The 17493-nt window shown below is 59.2% G+C and overlaps 1 protein-coding gene across 2 annotated transcripts in view; it reads right to left on the reverse strand.

The window, feature by feature from the left end:
- The window catches only part of SDK2 (sidekick cell adhesion molecule 2), a 283506-nt gene extending 268563 nt beyond the window's left edge, over window positions 1-14943 (reverse strand). For both annotated transcript variants that reach the window (XM_075562175.1, XM_075562174.1), the window contains exon 1: window positions 14205-14943. In XM_075562175.1, coding sequence (XP_075418290.1) covers window positions 14205-14268 — 64 coding nt within the window. In that variant the 5' untranslated portion in view covers window positions 14269-14943. The remainder of the gene's footprint in view (window positions 1-14204) is intronic.
- Window positions 14944-17493: the final 2550 nt, after the last annotated feature.

Genomic DNA, 17493 nt, shown 5'->3' on the forward strand with positions numbered 1-17493 from the left:
GACACACATCAGACAGCATCATTCTGTGAAGCGTCCTTCCATGAGGGCTGAGTCCTGAAGCTCTTGAATGTCCAGTTTCATATGTAAAACTACTGGGAAGCAGGACAGTAGCAGGAACCTGGGGTCCCCCAGGGAAGGTGGCCCCTGAGGGCCGCTCCAGGCTCTGGAGGTGGGCCTGGGGTCATGGGTTCTAAGAAGGGTCCCAGGTCCTTCCGGAGCAAATGGAAAGCTGCTCGCTCACAGAGAGGTGGGGTTCACCTGTCTCTGAGGATGGGGCTCTGGGCCCCTAGATGGGCCATTGGCCCCACCCTGCCCTCCTCCAATCCCCCAGACACCCACTGCACCAAACAACAACAATAGCTCACCACCATCGGTTCCAGCTCAGAGCAACCTCTGAGTAGGAGGGAGCAGAACTGCCCCTGTGAGTTTCCCAATATTTTCAGGAATAGAAAGCCTCATTTTTTAACCCAAGGAGCGCCCGGCAGGTTCAAACTGCTAACCTCCTGGTTTGAAGTGCACAGTGTAATCTGCCCCACGTGCTCCTAGACCCAGGTGTCCAGAGCCAACTCCCTTCCCACCATCTGTGGGCAGCTGGGAGGCTGGGCTGGCTGTCGACGGTGGTGATGCGTGTTGCCCAGGGCAGGTTGAAAGGGACGGAGGAGAGAGGGTCCTGGGAAAATCGGTGTGCTCCTTGACCCTTAGGTTGACCTCCAAGAGCAAGGCGGCGTCTATAAGAAGTCTGGGTCCAGGTCTGCCCTGCTCCCCCCACAGATACCCTGGAGCTGGACATTCCAAGTTCCTAGAGATACAAGTTCAGACATTCCAGGCCCTTCGGCGGGCAGGGGGGCTGGTGCATACAATAGACTTTGTGTTTCTACCCACGCCTGTCCTTGGTTGCTCTCGAACCTGGGGCTGCGAGGGAGGCCCAACCATCAAAAGCGCCACTGTCTACCTCTGGCCAGACCCCTGAGCTGGGACTCCATCTCACCCCTCCTCCCTGGGAGGGGTACTTTGGAGCCCCCTTTCTGATGCCTTCCAGCACCTTCTACGTTCTTCCCCAGCCAAAGCGTCAGGAGAAAAGGGTTCCAGAGAACAAGGCGCTCCCTTCTTCCTCCGCGCCACGGGCAGGGGGTGACAGGGTGGTGGACACAGCTCTGCGGCCACCCTGGGTCCCAGCCCAGGGCACCTCCTGGCCCCATGGATTTCTCTTCATTAGTGCAATGCCATCAGCGCTGACAGCCGTGTGTTTATAACTGTCTCGACCACAGCCGTTCTTCACCCAGTGATGCACAGACTGGTAATGAGCCTGGCGCACAGCTAATGAGGAACTCCCCGCCATCCTCCTCCAAGCTCCAGGGCCAGGGCAGCCTGCCGAGCCCACCCCGTGGGCTCTTCATGGGAGCAGGAGCAGGGGCTCCCACAGGAGGTCAGGGTCCCGGGGCCAAGCCAGCTGGTACTCTCTCCCTGCCAGGCCCCCATTGCTTCTGCTAGCTCAGCGAGAGACATTTAACAGTGATGGGCGCTTCCCGGAGGTGCAGGGAGCGGTCTCTGAAGTGCAAGGACCTCTGGAAGGGCTGAACGGAGCCCTGGTGGTGCAATGGGTCAGGCGCTGGGCTGCTCATCACAAGGTCAGCGGTTCAAAGCCACCAGCCACCTTGTGGGCATGGCCTTCTCATGAGGACTCTGGGGACCTCCTCTCTCTCTCCCTGGAGGTGGACCACTCTCTCTCTGCTTCCCTTTCCTGCTGTGGAGACACTCAGAGAGCTGGGGGAGCCACATGGAGACCCGAGCCAGTGCTGAGATGCTTCCACTGCCACTGGATCCACAAGGCCTTCTACCCACTGGCCTGTGATCTTCCTGCATTTGGAATCATTGCAGGTGCTGTGTGAGTCTAAAGAGGAATTTATGGGCTAGCACCAGACTTAGGGACTTGATCTGGACTGGGCTGTTTTCTCAATATACAGTTGCTCTCTTAGATACAGCTCTTTCTGATACACATATGGATGGGCCTGGATTTGTGGCTCTAGTCAACCTGGTCTAACACAGACCCAAATGCCCTTCAGCTGATTAATGAGGAAACGAAACATGGCCTGTCCACACAACAGGAAGTTAGTCCACCACGAAGCGGGCGAGCCTTGCAGACAAGGTGTCCAGTGAAAGGAGCCACAATGCGGTGACCCCATTGCTGTGGGGCGCCCACGGTGGGCAAACCCACAGAGAGCGCGCACACCAGGCCTGGGGCAGTGGGGTGAGCGTGTTTTGTGTCCGATGGGCATGATGGCAGTACCACACGGCGGAGGCAGATGCCACGGGGCGCTGACCAGTGGACTGGGGACCTGTGGCACTCCCATGTGACAGTAGCACAGAACTGCCCTGCAGAGTGTTAGGGCTGACGTCTTCACAGGAGAAGATCCCCAGTCTTTCTACTGCAGAGCCACTGGCTGCGTTTGAACCGCCAACCATTCTGAGATTAGCCAAGGGCACACCCGGAGCTCTCCGTGCCATTCAGTCATACACACGCATGACTCTTTGATGGCATGTCAACCTGACCTTAGCACATACATGACAGGGCTTTGAAACGTGTGTGGGAAAGAGGAACGAAACCATTGTGCACGAATGTTTGGAAGCGGCCTCATGTGCTCAGTGCGTGTGTGCATGTATGCATGTGTGTGCATGTTGGGGGATGTAGGTGTACGTGTGTGGGAGTGTGTGGGGATGGGTGTTTGTGAAGAATGTGAACCTATGTGTGAGTACCTGTGTGTGGGTGTTTGTATTGTGTGTGTATGCTCGTGAAGAGTGAATTATGTGTGGCTATGTGTACATCTGTGGGTGTGTGTATTGCACAGGGGTAGGTGTGCGTGTGAACGTGTGTGTGAACGTGTAGGTGGCGTGTGTGTCCATCTGTATTTTTGTGAATGTGGATGTGAGTAGAGGATGTGTGTGTGTGTGTGTCAGAGAGAGTGTGTATGGGTGGGTGTGTATGTATGTGACCATTTGGGTCTGTGTGCAAATGTGTGTATGTGCTGGGGTTTGTGAGCATGAACACAGGTGGGCATGTATGTGTGGAGAAGGTGTGAGTGTACGTGTGGAGTGTGCGTGTATACGTGAGTGTGTGCACGTGGAAGGAGTGTGCGACTTGAGTGAGTGAGTGAATGTGTGAGTGTGCACACGCACAGGGTGGGTGGGGGTGTGAATGACTTCGTGTGTGTACCTGTGGAGAGTGTGTGCGAGGCACCTGTGGCGACCGTCTGTGAGCATATGTGTGTACGTGGGGAGGGTGTGTGTGCACAAAGCATCTTAGAATCTTCTGGATGACTCGGCCCGTGAGACGACCTCATTCGAGCTTCTCAGCAGGGCTCTGTGACGTGCCCTCCAGCAGAGGGGCATGAAGGGAGGGCAACAATGACCATCTTCACGGTGTCAACCAGCCCTCCAGCAGGGGGGCCCATGCGGATCAAGCCCAGGGGCATCCAGGGCAGAACGAAAGGAGAGACAGTCTCCTGCCAGGAGCCACGCGGCGTGGTCGCAGCATGTTTGGTGGTCTGGCCAGAGGCTGGGCAGGCGACCCCTCTCCTGGGTCACTAGAGTCCACCCTGGAGGAGTCTGGAAACACCGCGGTCATGCCCGCACCTTTTCCCTGTGAGGACAGAGAGGCCACGCAGCCCAAAAGGAGTGATCCCAAGTGACCGAGAGCAGGGCGATAGCCAGGCATCGTTCTGAGCCGTGACTGCTTCCCCGGCCGACAGCCCTTCAGTAAGTGCCAAGTAGTGCCCTAGTCATAGGGTTAAGTTCATTAATTGGGAAAAATAATTTCTGTCTACTCTCTCAATCTTTGTTGATGAAGGGTTATTATCCAAACTCAAGGAGTTTATAATTAAAGAAATCAGTCACATCCACATTAGGAGAGAGCTCAGATTCAATGTGACCGACGTGCCAAACGAGAAAGCTAGTGGCTCACTGGCTTCAGCGCGGGGGAGAGCTCCGGGGTGGGTGAGCTCCAGCCGGTGGACAGGGCAGGCAGGGCCAGGACGGAGGGGGTGGTGGACGGCTGGGGGGCAGCGAGATCGCAGGGACTCCCAAGGCCGGACCCCTCCGTGGTTGGTGTCAATCCCGCAGTGTGGGAAAGCCACCCCAGATCTGGCAAGCAGAGGGTGATGGGGACGGTGTGGGACTCGGACCCAGTGGGGGTAAGGGAGGGTCTCAAGTTCCCTTCTAGAGAGAAGTCAGCCTTGGACTATTCTCCCCACTCACTACTTCCCTTCCTGGCCAAGATGGGGACAAGCCTGTGGTCAAAAGGGATAGTCTCCAGAGCCCGGGACCACCGGCCCAAAGCAGCCTGGGGAGCCATTCCTGAAGGCCAAAAGCAGGGTCTTGGGGAGGGGCTGGTCTTCCTCCATGGGCTCCTTCTTGTAAGTCACGTGACCCCAGCGAGCTCCTTCATCTTTTCTGAGCATCGGCAATTCCGAGGCTGGTACCGTGGACCCTTTGCAGCCCACAGGGGTGAGGAGCATACGCAGGGATCGGGCAGGCTCCCCAGGGAGGGGTGTGGTCTGATGAGCATGCCGGAAGGCCCATGTCGCTTGTGCTGGTGTAGCAGGCGAGTTCTCCATGGCACGTGTACGCGCAAGCCAGAGACGGAGAGCGCTGTCACCCAAGGCACATCCCAGACAGTAGCGACAGAGGTGGCAGCAGGGGTTTCTGTGAGAGACCAGGGACCAGAGGCATGGGGAGCTGGGCCCAAAGCGGATAATGACGGTGACCATGACAGACACCTACTCCATGTTTACCAAGCACCGAGCACATCACATTCAACACCACCACGACACAGCTCAGACCGACCACCATGATGCCCACTGTCCGGGTGAGGAAACAGGCCTGGGTAGCCTGTCCAAAGCTGTGCCAGCTGGGCATGCATGGCAGAGGAGGGGCGTGGGCTCAGGGGTCCTCCTCCATGGGTCAGGCTCCTTAGAAGCTGTCCCGCGTGAGCCCTCAGAGGCCACACCTGCACGCAGGGGGTGGGGACGCTGCCCAGTTCCACGTCCATGACGTGGTGACGACCCAGTGCCCAGCCTATATCTGACCACGGCCCCGATTCTGAGCAGCAGAACAGCCTTGCCACGTGCACCCCTGCAGAGGTGCAGGGGGGCAGGGGGGAGATGTTTCCAGAACGCTGGCTCTAGTTAAGCAAAGAGAGGCCCCCGTGTCCACCCCAGAAACTGAGTATCCTACATGGGACTACTTTACGACCAGTAGGATCTCCTTCCCTGGAGACGGCCACATCATCAAACTGCCATCACCCCCGAGGGCCGCTCATTGCTTCCTGTGCGCCATCAAACTTTCATGGTCTACTCCTCGCCCGCTACCCACCCCCACGTCAGTTAGAGGGGCGCAGTCCCACGGGCCCTTCAGGACTGCCCCTTTAAGGGACCCTGAAGAGACTCCCAGGCCCAGGGAGGGAGCAGAAGACAGAGGGATGGTCCCGCTACTGCCCTCTCATCCCCTTCCACCCAAGGGGCCACGGCCAGGGTGAAGGCAAGAGTGAGAAGGATTCGGGGAAGGAGGAGAGGTGCCCAGAGCGATTTCCAAAGCTTGCTAGTGTCCCTATCCCAGCCCAGGTCTCCCACCCCCACAGCGGTCCGAGTATCTCCCCGGCAAACGGCTGTGTGACTTAGGGAAGATGTCATGACGATACCACGGAGACCACGGGCAGCCAGGGGCACCTGAGAGCGGACAGACATTGAGGCCTAGAGGGTTGGGCTCAGATCCCCACGCTGTGACTGCCGAGCTGCAGGACTGAGGGTCGTCAACCGCGCGGGCCTCAGGTTTACACACACCTTTCAGAGGTGCAGGGAGGATGGGAGCTGACCCTGGCTATGAGGCATCGAGCCATCTGCGGCACACAGGACCGGGCACTGAGTGTGGGTTGTGCCCACTGTGTTAGTCCACAAGGGGTCCTGAGATAGTTAAGGTTTATTGTGCCAAGCTGGCCGTTAAACACATGTGGGGTTCATTGAAGGGCAGAGAGATAAATGGCTTGGTGAGCTTCACCTTTCTTGTTCTCTGGTCTCTTGCTTTCTGATGGTCAGACCAGGGTGCAGCTGCCTTAGCCAGTACCCTGCTTTAGCTGGCAAGGCTCACTTCCTGCAAGACATCCCTGTGGAGAAGCCATATGGACCTACCCCAATGCAGCCCTGGGTGCTGGAGCAGCTGTGTGGAGACCCCTGCCAATGCTGAGATGCTTACATGCTCACTGATTTGGCTTTCCTCCTGCAGTTGGCCTCATTGCATGTGTTTTATGAGATTGAGGAGGAATTTGTAGATCAGGTGGGCTAATGTTGGACTTATGGGCTTGGACAGCACTGGGTTGGGATGTTTTCTTGATGTGCACTTACCCTTGATATAAAACTTGCTCTTATACATATGAGTTTCTGTGGATTTGTTTCTCCAGTCTACCCAGACTAACATAGGTCCCATGTGGGGAAGAGGCAGAAGCAAGTGGGGAAATGAGGTGCTCTGGGGGAGAAAGTAGGTCAGCAAATGAGTCATGTCCTGACCCCCATCTCAGCCCCTCTGGAGGCACAGACATGGGAGCAGAGTTAAAGCTGGTTTATCACGTGTGGATGATGCCCCAGGCTCCACGTTGCCTTCTCCTCCCAGGGCGCGCAAGCCTTATTTCATGGCCAAGGCCCCAGAGGCTCCCATGGTCAGTCGCTCAAAACCCAAACCAGGCAGATCAAGAGAGGCCACGGCAGAACTTGAACTCGGGTCAGCTCTGTCTCACGCTACCAACAACTCCTCAACAACCGAAGTGGGGAGGGGCGGAGGGGGAATCAAGAGGGCAGGGAAACTGGCGCACACTGGCCCTCCTTGCAGACGCAGACCGGTCAGTGCTCAGCAGTTCAACCCACAGCTGGAGGTTTGAGGCCAACGTGATGCCCCTTGGAGGAAAGGTCTGGCGATCTGCTTTGAAGTCAGCCACCAGGAACATGCTGGGGGCGGGGGGCGAGGGCAGTTGGTTTGGGTTCCCACATTCTCAGCTCAGGGAGGGGTTGGACACTCGGTCACTGGTAGTGTGGTGAGTTCCACGCTGGGCTGCAAACTGCAAGGCCAGTAGTTTGACCCCTCCAGTGGGAGGAGTGTGTGGCATTCTGCCCTGTCGAGAGGGCTCCCTTGGGAACCCACAGGGGCAGTTCTGCTTGGTGCCGCAGGGTCGCTAAGAATGGGAAAGGTCTTGATGGGCTGGCGTGAGTCTGAAGTTTTTTGGTGAGTGCAGAAGGACTTCCTTGGCTGAAATGAACTTTGGGAACCTTGTCGCCGATGGGTTAGAAGGCACGGATCCATTGTGACCCAATAGGCTTCCAGAGGAAGTGCTGTCGGCTCAAGCAGGTCATTGTGCTTCCACCCTACCCCCACCCCCACCCCTTCAGCAGCAGTCAGGGGCTTTGTGCATCCACTCCCTAATGTGCTGGGTGCTGGCTGACCTGCTAGAGGCAGCTGCATCTGTCCGGTCAGAATCTGGCAGAGCTGGGGAAGGTGGGACGATGGCCAGAGCAGGGTCACTTCTTCGGTGGCAAGTGCTGTCAGCAGGGCGCCCCTCTCGGTGCCCAGGGCTGTGAGTGGGGATGGAGGAAGGAAGAGCAGAGGTCTCTCCAGTCTGTGCCAGGGGTGACCGGGCAGGGAGGGAGCTGGAGAAGTCAGCTGGGGCTAACTCACAGAGGATCCGCCACTCACGTGTGTGTGCATGCACGCTCCCACACGAACGTGTATATTCACCATGCTCATGTCCTTGCTCACCAAGTATTTGTCCAGCCCTGGTGACAGGAAGTTTCACGGTGACTAAAACCAAACCCTCTCAAGAAGCAAATACCAATCCGCAGGTGGGTGTAAGTCTAATGGGCTGGGTTTGGAAAAAACAAAGCAGGCAAGGGACGAGTGGCCATATTAGGAGGTGCCAAGGCCTCGGGAAGGGGCAGGGGAGTCCTGTCCTGAAGGACACAGGGGTGGGCCCTTCGTGTGTCTTGGACAGGTGGGTGCAGTCTCAGGAGTTGCAGGCCTCGAGTACAAGGTCCTAGGGAAGAGCATGATTGGAAAATTCTAGTACAAGGTCCCAGGAAAGGATGTGATTGGTGAATTCTAGCCAATTAGCAGACAGCTAGCAGAGGTGGGACAGAGGGAGGAGGGGGGCATAAAGAGCTAAAAGGAAGCGTGTGTGTGTGTGTGTGTGTGTGTGTGTGCGTTCGTGTTCTCACAGCCCTCGTGGGCCACACATGGGAGCACGCAAAGTGACTTGGCTCATCTCAATCTCACCTGATCGTCCCAAAGCCCCCGTGGGGGTAAGGCCCGCTATCTGAAACACCGGCTCCTCATTTACAGCTGCGGAACCGGAGGCCTGTTCTCAGACTCCCTCCGTGGTGGTGGAGGAAAAATTCAGAGGTGCCGGGACCCAGGCTGAGAGTCATGGCAGCTTCTGCAGTGTGTGCAGGGGGTAGGATGTGTCAGGGCTCCTACCCTGGCTTGGGAAAGGGCTTTCTGGTCAGGCCAACTAGTGCAGTCCCTGCTGTGCCCCAGAGCCACGAGCAGCCCTGGCCCTGCCTTGTGCCCATCCTGGGGCAGCATCGGTGGGAGGAACTGGGCACCCCAGTCATAGGGCTCATTTTCCTTTCCATCACTCTCAGCCAGGCTGCTGCCCACAGCCGCCGCCGGCCCACTTGTTGCTATTGGCATCTCCAGGACCCAAATTACGATGACTAATTCCCACCAAGGAAGGCAGCTCCAGGACTGTCTGGGGCAACATGTCGGGGGGGGTGTGCACAATCCCCCCAGACTACCCAGTATACCCAACGGCAGTCCCCGACTTAAGTCTCTTGACTCCCCAAGGGTCCAAGAGTAGGGGGGCACCCAACCAGTGGCCCCCTTCCACCTCAGCCAGATCCTAGACTACCCAGCACCCCACCCCCCAAGGTCCCCAATTTCATCACCGACTGAAGGCACAGCTATGGAACTACCAACGGCTAATCGTCTGTGGGTAGTGAGTACCCCGTCGCCAGGGGTATGCGAGCCAGAGACTCGAGGGCAGTCCTGGGTACCTTATGTTTCTTTCAGGTCAGATGCAAGGATCCCACCCTCCTTTCATCCGGAGGGCAGAACCAGTCCATTTTCATGTGCCCTTTAGCTTACGGCGTGGCGTCGTCCTGAGCTACAAAGTCAAATGCATACCAATGTGCAGTTTAACACATCATTTTAAAGGCGGCTACGCGGGCGCTGTTTAAACAGAGGCCGCTGTGAAGAACTTGGCCCCTTTCCCAGACTCCCTTCCCTGATGGAACAAGGTTGCTGGCCCCTCTTCTGGCCCTCCAGTAGAGGACATTGGAGAGAAGCGGTCGATAAATATTTGTTGAATCGGTGCATGAAAGCGGGGGATTCTGGGGCAGGTGTGGGGGCTGCTGGCTTGCTTCTCCCTCGGGGGAGCGGGGAGGTCTTGACTCTGCTCCTCCCAGGCAGGGATGAACCTTCAGCTGCCAAGGGAAGCATCCAGGGATGTCACTTGTTTCGCTGTAGCTGGAATGTTCCAGAACCCCGGCCTAGCTGAAGCCAGGCGGCTCACAGGGGGGCTTGAGCATGGTGTGCAGGGCAGAGTGCCACCCCTCTGGTCCCCGGAGAAGGGGCTGTGGGGAGCAGGGCCACCTCCCTTCTGGGTCTTGTGTGGCATTTTCAGCAGACAGCCGCTGAGCCCCAGGCCAGGGTTGGCACCCGGGCCTCCTGGTAATTAGCAAAAGGCCCTGATCGATAAGTTATTTTTTGCTGTCAGTAATTAATAATTACAGCTTAGCCGCACCGTGTAATTAAACTTTCATCCGGCTCCCTCGCGAGCCGTTGGGCTTTCATAGTGTTAAGCAGCTCGCACTAAACTTTCTCCCCTCAGCACCATCCTCCAGAGCTGGCCTTTCCAGGGGTGTCCCGGATCCTGCCTCCCCCCCTACCCCAGTCTCTTTTGTTCCTCCCCCAGGCAGAATTTTTCTGGACCAGCTGGCTGGGGGCTGCTAGTGCTCCAGCCCCTTCACTCCCTCGCCAGGGTGTCCCCCCCCCCCCGGCTGGCCTTCCCCAGCAGCAGTTGTTAAAACACAGGCTCCCAGCCTCTCTCTCCGGTCAGAGTTTCAAGGAAGGGAGCCTGCTATTCTGACTCACAGTGACCCTTCGGGACAGGGTCGAACCGTGCCTGTGGCTTTCCGAGGCTGTGCCTCTTCATGGGAGCAACAAGCCTCATCTCCCCCCACCCCCCAACGCTCAGAGCAGCTGGTGGTTTCAAACTGCTGACCTTGAGGTTAGCAGCCCAATTCCTAAGCCATTACACCTGTGGGGCCTCCGTACAGAAACCACAGTGATGTGGCTGTGTCCAGAGTGAGAGAAAGGCACTCAAGACCTCTCTCTGGGTAGCCCTTTGATTGAGAGTGTTAATTGAACCGATAGGGATAACAACAAGGGCGTCCGCTTATTCAGCAGGGCATAGGGTCCCTCCCAGTCGGAACGGACTTGCTTCATGGCAGAGTTCACTTGGTTTGGACTCCCTGGGCGGTAAAATGATCGATTCCTGCTGCTAACAACAAAGATGGGGATTGGGTCCACTCAGGAGTGCCATGAAAGAAAGGCCTGAGAACCAGGTGTCAACCACGGACACGGGTACACACACCATCACAGAACAGCGAAGACTCTTGGAGGCATCTCCTGATCACGGGGGGCTCTGGAGGACATCGTCCTGAGGAATGAAATGCAGTGATCACCAAAGGAGACGTTGACTTATATATGCGCCCACTATTAGAAAAAGTCGAGGAGAGGGTTTCATGGTAAAAGAAACTTATTTTCTTTCTTTCTAGGGATGGGAGGAGAAGGGAAGGTCAATTACGAATTCGAGACTAGACCAGAGCCCTGGTGGTGTGGTGGTCATGCGCTGGGCCAGGATCCACATGGTTGGCAGTTCGAAACCACCAGCTGCTCCGAGGGAGAAAGGCTGAGCTTTCTACTCCCGTGCACAGAGACAACCTTTGGGAACACGTGGGGGGGGGGGGGGTCTCCATGAGTCAGGGGGGTTCTCCATGAGTCAGCACTGGCTGGATGGCAGTAAGTAGGTAAGACAGTAGACGCTGGTGACGGGGGAAGGCAAAATGACTAAATAAATAGAAGAGGGTGTCTGTTGCCTAGCGGACTGGAGCGTGAGAGCGTTTTACCCGCCTTTGTTCTTACCAAGGAAGAAAAGGAGCAGACAGGTGCTCTCCCATCCGTGGCTCCCGTGCATCGGAATCGACTTGACCATGGGTACTGGTACCAGTTTAGGAGGCAGGCATGGGAATCCTCACATCAACCCTGGGAAACCCTGCAAGGCAGGAGCTGCTATCCCCAATGTACCGATGAGGAAACAGACATGGCTCCAGAGGGTTCTGAGTCGGGCTGAAGGCAGACCACCCTAGCAAAGTGGCAAAGCCCGGTTACGAGAGTCTTTCTCTGCCTCTGCCAACCTCACTTAGCTTGGGGCACGAGAGCCCAGGTTATGGGGGAGACCCTCAAAAGGTGGTCCAGCGCAGGCGGACCTACTTGACTCAGTAAAATCTGGCATGGGCCAGTGCAAGATTTGCCCCCAGGCAGGCCCAACTGCCCACCAATCCTCTGTGTCCTGGCCAGAGAATGGGGACAAGGGACTCAGAGTGACCAACACTGGGAGGGGTGGACCCACTTCAACCACCCCCAAAGGGTTAACGCTATGACCTAAGACACAAAGGAGCACTTGTTCTTCACAAAAAAGGTTAAGAAAGGACCCCCGGGACCCTGGACCCATCCTCTTCTCCTCGGCCCCCCCTCCCCCAACACACACACACACACACACACACACACACACACACCCAGCAATGCCCTCTAGTTCCCACATTCCTCTGCAAGGAGGATTGCAGCCTGCCCCAGACACAAATGGAAGGCGAGGGCCCTTGGCCTGGAAACCTGCTCCTCTCTGATCCAGAAAACACAAACAGAGCCACAGGCGAGCAGGCAGCCGAAGCTCCAAAAGCCACAGACTCAGAAGCGGGAGAGTGCGGGCGTGAATCAATCAGCGATCTTCCTTGCCTGGCCAAGGGTCGGGGATGGGGTTGGGGAGCCCCTCCATCGGAAAGCACGCACCTGCAGGGGCCAGGGGGCGGCCTGGCTTTCACTTCGTGGGCACCCGAGGGACAAAAGAGTGGCCTCAAGTCCATGTGCCAGGTGTGCACGTGGGGATGGAATGTTTGATGTTACAAAAGGATGAGGCTACAGGTGCCCTGGGCTCTCAAGGAAGGGTAGCCCTGGCACAGCCAGTCAGCTGGCTAGGGCAATACTGCTCTTGCTGGGTCTGGCCAGCCATTACAGCAGAGAGCCCTCCTTGTCTCCCGCTAAACTAACCCCCTGGGCATGTCAGAGCAATCCAGGTGGTTCCGCGGATTACAGCTGCTTCCTGAACTGCCAGTGGGGGGGGGGGGGGGGAGGGGAGAGGGAAGCCAACCCCAGCTGGGTGATGGCTTCAGGAGGAGGTGCAGTATCTAGTGGCTGTGGAGGCACGGGGTGTTTGCTGAGCAACTAAATGACCTTACACAGGGAGGCGTGGGGAAGGAAAGCTCTAGCCACAGGCAGCAACGGCTTAAGCACTGGAAGTGGAAGGACTGAGGTTCAGGAGGCGTCGCCAGGGGACGGGCTCAAAAAACATTCTGAACTCTATCACCCACCAAGAAAGACCATGCGACCCACCACAGGGCACAGGAAACCTGGACCCAGTCATGATCCCTTCCGTCACCCGTGCCATTGGCCTCTGGAAAGAACTAGACCTCAGTGTTCTATTCTGTAAAATGGTACCATCCAGCCAGACTATCTATGAGGTTGCTTCCTGCTCGGAGATTTTTATGATCATCATAAAAATAATAATAGCGTTTATTACCTTACATTTATAGGCCCCGGTACAAAATTTCCAAGTGCTTTTCTGTAAATTGCCTCATAAAATCCTCCCCTCAACCCTGTGAGTGAGAAGCAATCATTTTTCATCTCTTTGATCCTGGCCCTCTGGACAGTCAGACGCTGGGTGCACTGGGGACCCTTCCTGTACGCGGTGGGACCATTCTGGGGTGTCTGACGCCTCCCCACCTCCCCCGTGGGCCCAGGCCACTACCCAGAACCTGCAAGTGGCTAAGCCCGAAGAAGCTATAGCTGAGGCTTCGTCTCCCTCCACCCCCAGCAGGCGCCGCTGGACACCGCGGGAGACGCTGTGTGGGTCTGCGAACCCCAAAGGCAAGAAAGCGCAGGGGCGACCGCCCGCCCCGCCAGAACCTTCCAGGGGTTGGGGGAACGCCTGGGCACCCACCCTCTGGGGGGTAGCGTAGATCACGCGTCCATGTCTGTCCTGTGATCCCCCCCCCCCACCCCAATCCACCAGCCTTTCTTCCCGCTAGGCTGCATCTTGCAGCTACAGGTCAGAGTGGTGACAGCAGACACAACGGAGCTGCCGGTGGAGTCTGGAGGCTGAGGGTCTCTAGGGGTCTGGGCTGGGCCCTGGACCCCTGTGGACACCCCCTCCTCTGAGATCCCCGCCCGAGTCGCTGACTGCCTCTAGCCTCCGTGGCCGGCCGACCTGGCCCGGGTTCCGGTATGTGGCCAAGAGGGTCAGCTGTCCTCCCTGAGAGACCCATCAGCAGCGGCGCCCGCCCAGGGCTCCCAGCTCACGCCGGGTCACTCCATCCTCCAGGCTCTGGCTGAAGAGCTCCAGGCTGGCTTGGCCATGCCCTTCCCCCGGGCGCAAGGCAGCTGGGCAGCAGGAGCCAGGAGCCTGGCCCGGGTAAGATCTGGGGGCCTGGGAGCCCAGCGGGGCGCACCATGGCACGCCCTTCCCGCACCCGTCCGGCGGGAGGGCCCCCTCTGCGGGGCTGGAGGTCAGCGCCCCCTCTCATCTTAGTTTCTTCTCAGCCTCTGGGGCGACGACTCCCATCACAGACTCCTCCCTCCCCTATTCGAAAGCGACAAGTCTCAGAGAGCCCCCCTAAACTCAGAGGGGTGGGGGCTCAGAACTCCCTGGAGAGAGCTCTGCCCAGGCTAAGCTTGGTGTCCTGCGGCCGCCCCGAGGCCAGACGGGCTCCCACCATCTCGCTCCTGTCCACTCCCCGAACCCCTTGCCCAGCCCCACCTCCGGGTGGTCCCCCTACCTTGAGCGCTGGCCGCGTGGATGTGTAGCAAGGTCAGCAGAGTGCAGGGCAGCAGTCCCCACATAGTGGTAGCCTGGTGTGGGCGGGGGATCCTGGGGCACCCCCTCGCCCGTTTTATATTCCTGGTGGGGTCTTGTAACCCCGCGGCTTCGTTTTCTGGGACACTGTACGCGGCTCTGGATCCCGGGAGGTACGTGTCCTGGAGGGCCAGCGCGGGTGACCCCAATCCTTCCTCCTCCTCTGTGTTCAAGTCCGAGCCAGTGGCGCGCTGGAAGACGAGGGGCGAGCGAGAATAGGCAACGCTGGCCTCGCAGACTCGGGGCGCCTCCCGCCCTTCACACCCCAACTCCGGGCTTCGGCTGGCAGGACGGCCTCTGTGCTCCAGCCGGGTCGCCGGCCCGGCGCCAGAAAACACCGACAACTTCAGGAAACTTCCTCGGCGGCCACGTTGCCGCCCCCCGCCCCCTCCCCGCCCCCTGGTTGGGTTCTCGGGCGAGCGCAGTCACCGCCGGTCCAGACGCCCGGCCCCCAGGGCCCAGCCCGGCGCAGCTGCGGCAGACGACGGGGGTGCGGGGGGTCTCTCAGGGGCGCCGGCTTCAGGGGGCGCCGTGAGCATAGCGGTCCGAACCTCCCCGGAGCCGAAGTTTTCTTCTCTCTAACTTTGCAGAGGCATCTGCCGGGGCCGCGCCGCCGCCCTGGCGCCCGAGCCCGAGTCGCTGGGTCCCGCGGACCGGGTCGCGGGGCTCCGCGGGCTTGGCGCTCGGTCCGGCGCCCGGCCGGTTAGCAAACTTTGCGGGTCCCGCGGCCCGGCGCGCAGAGCCGCGCGCCCATGTCCGTGCTGGCCGCGCGGCGGCGGGCCGAGGGTGGCTCGCGGCCCCGGGCGGCTGCGGCGCCGGGGCGCGGAGCCTCGGGCCGGCCGCAGGATGGAGCCCGGAGGCGGCTGTGCCCTCCGCCGCGACCTGGCCGCAGCTCTCCCGGCGATCCGCGCGCAGAGCCCGGCGGGCAGCCCCGGCTCCGGGGCGCGGCGCCTTCGCGGACGCCCGGCGCTCGCCTCCTGCACGGGGCCGGAGAAGCAGCGGCCGCCGCGCCCGCCCAGCGCCTCGGCCGCGCAGCCTGCCTGGGCCTCCGCCGCCGCCGCCGCCGCCGCGCGCCGAGCCCGCCGCCCTCGGCTTCCCGGGCTCGGCGTCCGGAGAGTCGCTCCTGCCAGTGCCGAGCGGGAGCTGCGGGGGCAGCGCCAGCCGGGGACGAGCGCGGCGGAGGCGGAGACGCGGAGAGGGGGGCCGAGCGCTACCCCGTGGCCGCGACTGGAGAGCCGCCTGCGCGCCGGGAGGGGGGGTGGCGGCGGCGGCGGCGGCGGCGGCCCCGAGCCAGGCCCGGGAGCGAGCCCCGCAGAAACGCGATCCGTCTGCGCGGCCGCGGGCGCCCAGCGCCTCGGGGACCCGCCGAAGGGCAGCCGAGGTAGGCTGCAAAGGGTTGGGGGGTGGGCGGGGGTCGACAAGCGCAGAGCCCTGAGCTCTCTGTCCTGCCTTGCCTGCCAGCCTTCTCTGAGCACCTCGCTCCTTGTGGTCTCATCATATTCCTGTCCCCCCAGTAGCTGGGACCGCCCCCCCACCTCCCCTCGCCCAGTATTGATGGACGGGGCTGAGGGGGGTGTGCTTGGGGAGAGGGGCTTGTCAGTTGTTTGAGTCCAAGTTCCCTTTTCAGGTCCAGCAGTGAAAGTGCGCAAACCCCAATTTGGGGGGGTGGCGGGCAGGAGTGCAAGACAGAAGGGGCTGGCTGGGAGTTGCAGAAGGCAGAGAAAATGAGGTGCAATCTTGCCTGTAAAGGCTAGATGCGGCTGAGGGCCGTAAGATGAGGGCGCCTTCCCTGAGGACAGGTGGTCCTGCAGCCCCTTAGCTCGTACCGCAGCCGAAATTTTCGGGGGGCTCAGTTATAGTATGGGGGGTACTAGGTGCTTTAGTCCCCTTTCTGTATACATATACCTGTAAGTCTGTATATGGTATGTGGATAGCCTTGTATGACTGTTGGTCTAAAGGCAACTATATGAAGCTTGCGGGATACACTATGTTCTAAACATCGACTGCTTCTGACTGAAAAATAAATGAAAACATTCCGACTTGTTGTGAAGGACTGCAAGTTGTCCCCATTGTGTGGGACTCCCTATGTAGCAAGTTCCACAGGCTTGTGCAGACCATCACCCTTCAGAAACCAGGCCTTTCTTCCTGGGCACTTTGGGTAAACTCAAACCTACTGTCTTTCAGCTAGGAGAAGAGCGTTTAACCACTTGGGCCACTAAAAGTACTATATTCCCTGGGATGGGCCTCCGAGCCCTGTGGACCCTTCCTTACACACTGCCCACTGGATGCAGCAGGGGCACGCCGAGAACTAGTGAGGTCTTCTGCCACAAGTTCTTCTCCTTTGTTTTGCCTCCTCTCTCTGCCTGGTGGTCCTGCTTAGCTGGGCCCGTGGCGGCTGCATCTCCTGTCTTGTCCTTCTGAGTCCAAGGCTGCCCCTCGCTGGTCCTGGTTGAAGGGCCCCCTTCCTGACTGCAGGAGAGCTGGGCACAAAACCACCGCCGCCCGCTCAGCATGCCCTTCTCATTGCACCGGCCATGGAAGAGAACGGAGCATTATCTGACAGTCTGGGAAAGCTAGCCCGCCTTCCCTACATCCCTTCCATCAGCCTGCTGACTGGCTGGCTGGGAAACAGAAGATCCCGGGGGTGGGGGCAGGTGGAAGCGGGGAGGTGGCCTTGAGGTGACCGGTGGCTACACCACTCACACCTGCTGAGGGATCCCCCCCACCCTCAGCCTGGCCCCCACCTGCACCCGCTGAGCTATGCAGGGCCTCCGACCTGAGCTCCAGGAGTAGCGGCCTTCAGGGTGTTGTTACAAGGTTCGCTCACAGAGGGGGCCTGAGAGCCGGGTTTGCAGGGCACCGCCAATTCTCCACCAGCAAAGGAGCAGCAGGAAGGTTGTCTCTCTGTTGACAGAGGGTGGCAGTTCATGATGACACGCCTCCAGTCCCCAGAATTCCAGTAACAGGGAAGCTCTCCAGCATCTCCCGACCCGTGTGGCACAGCCATGTCTAGTCCCTTTTCCTGTGGCTGGTGGTTTTTTCCTTTTGAAAAGTGCGTGACACGGGCAGGGGACAGGCAGGAGCTGGGTGCCGCTGAAAGGCTCCTTGGCGTGGCCTGCGGGTCAGAGAGGAAGGGAGAGGAGTCAGCAGCTTTGAGAGTGGATCCCGGCTCTGGGTTGGAGGTTTGGGCTGTGTCTGGGCACAGCTTACTT

The sequence above is a fragment of the Tenrec ecaudatus genome, chromosome 10 (genome assembly GCF_050624435.1).
Source record: "Tenrec ecaudatus isolate mTenEca1 chromosome 10, mTenEca1.hap1, whole genome shotgun sequence".
NCBI lineage: Eukaryota > Metazoa > Chordata > Mammalia > Afrosoricida > Tenrecidae > Tenrec > Tenrec ecaudatus.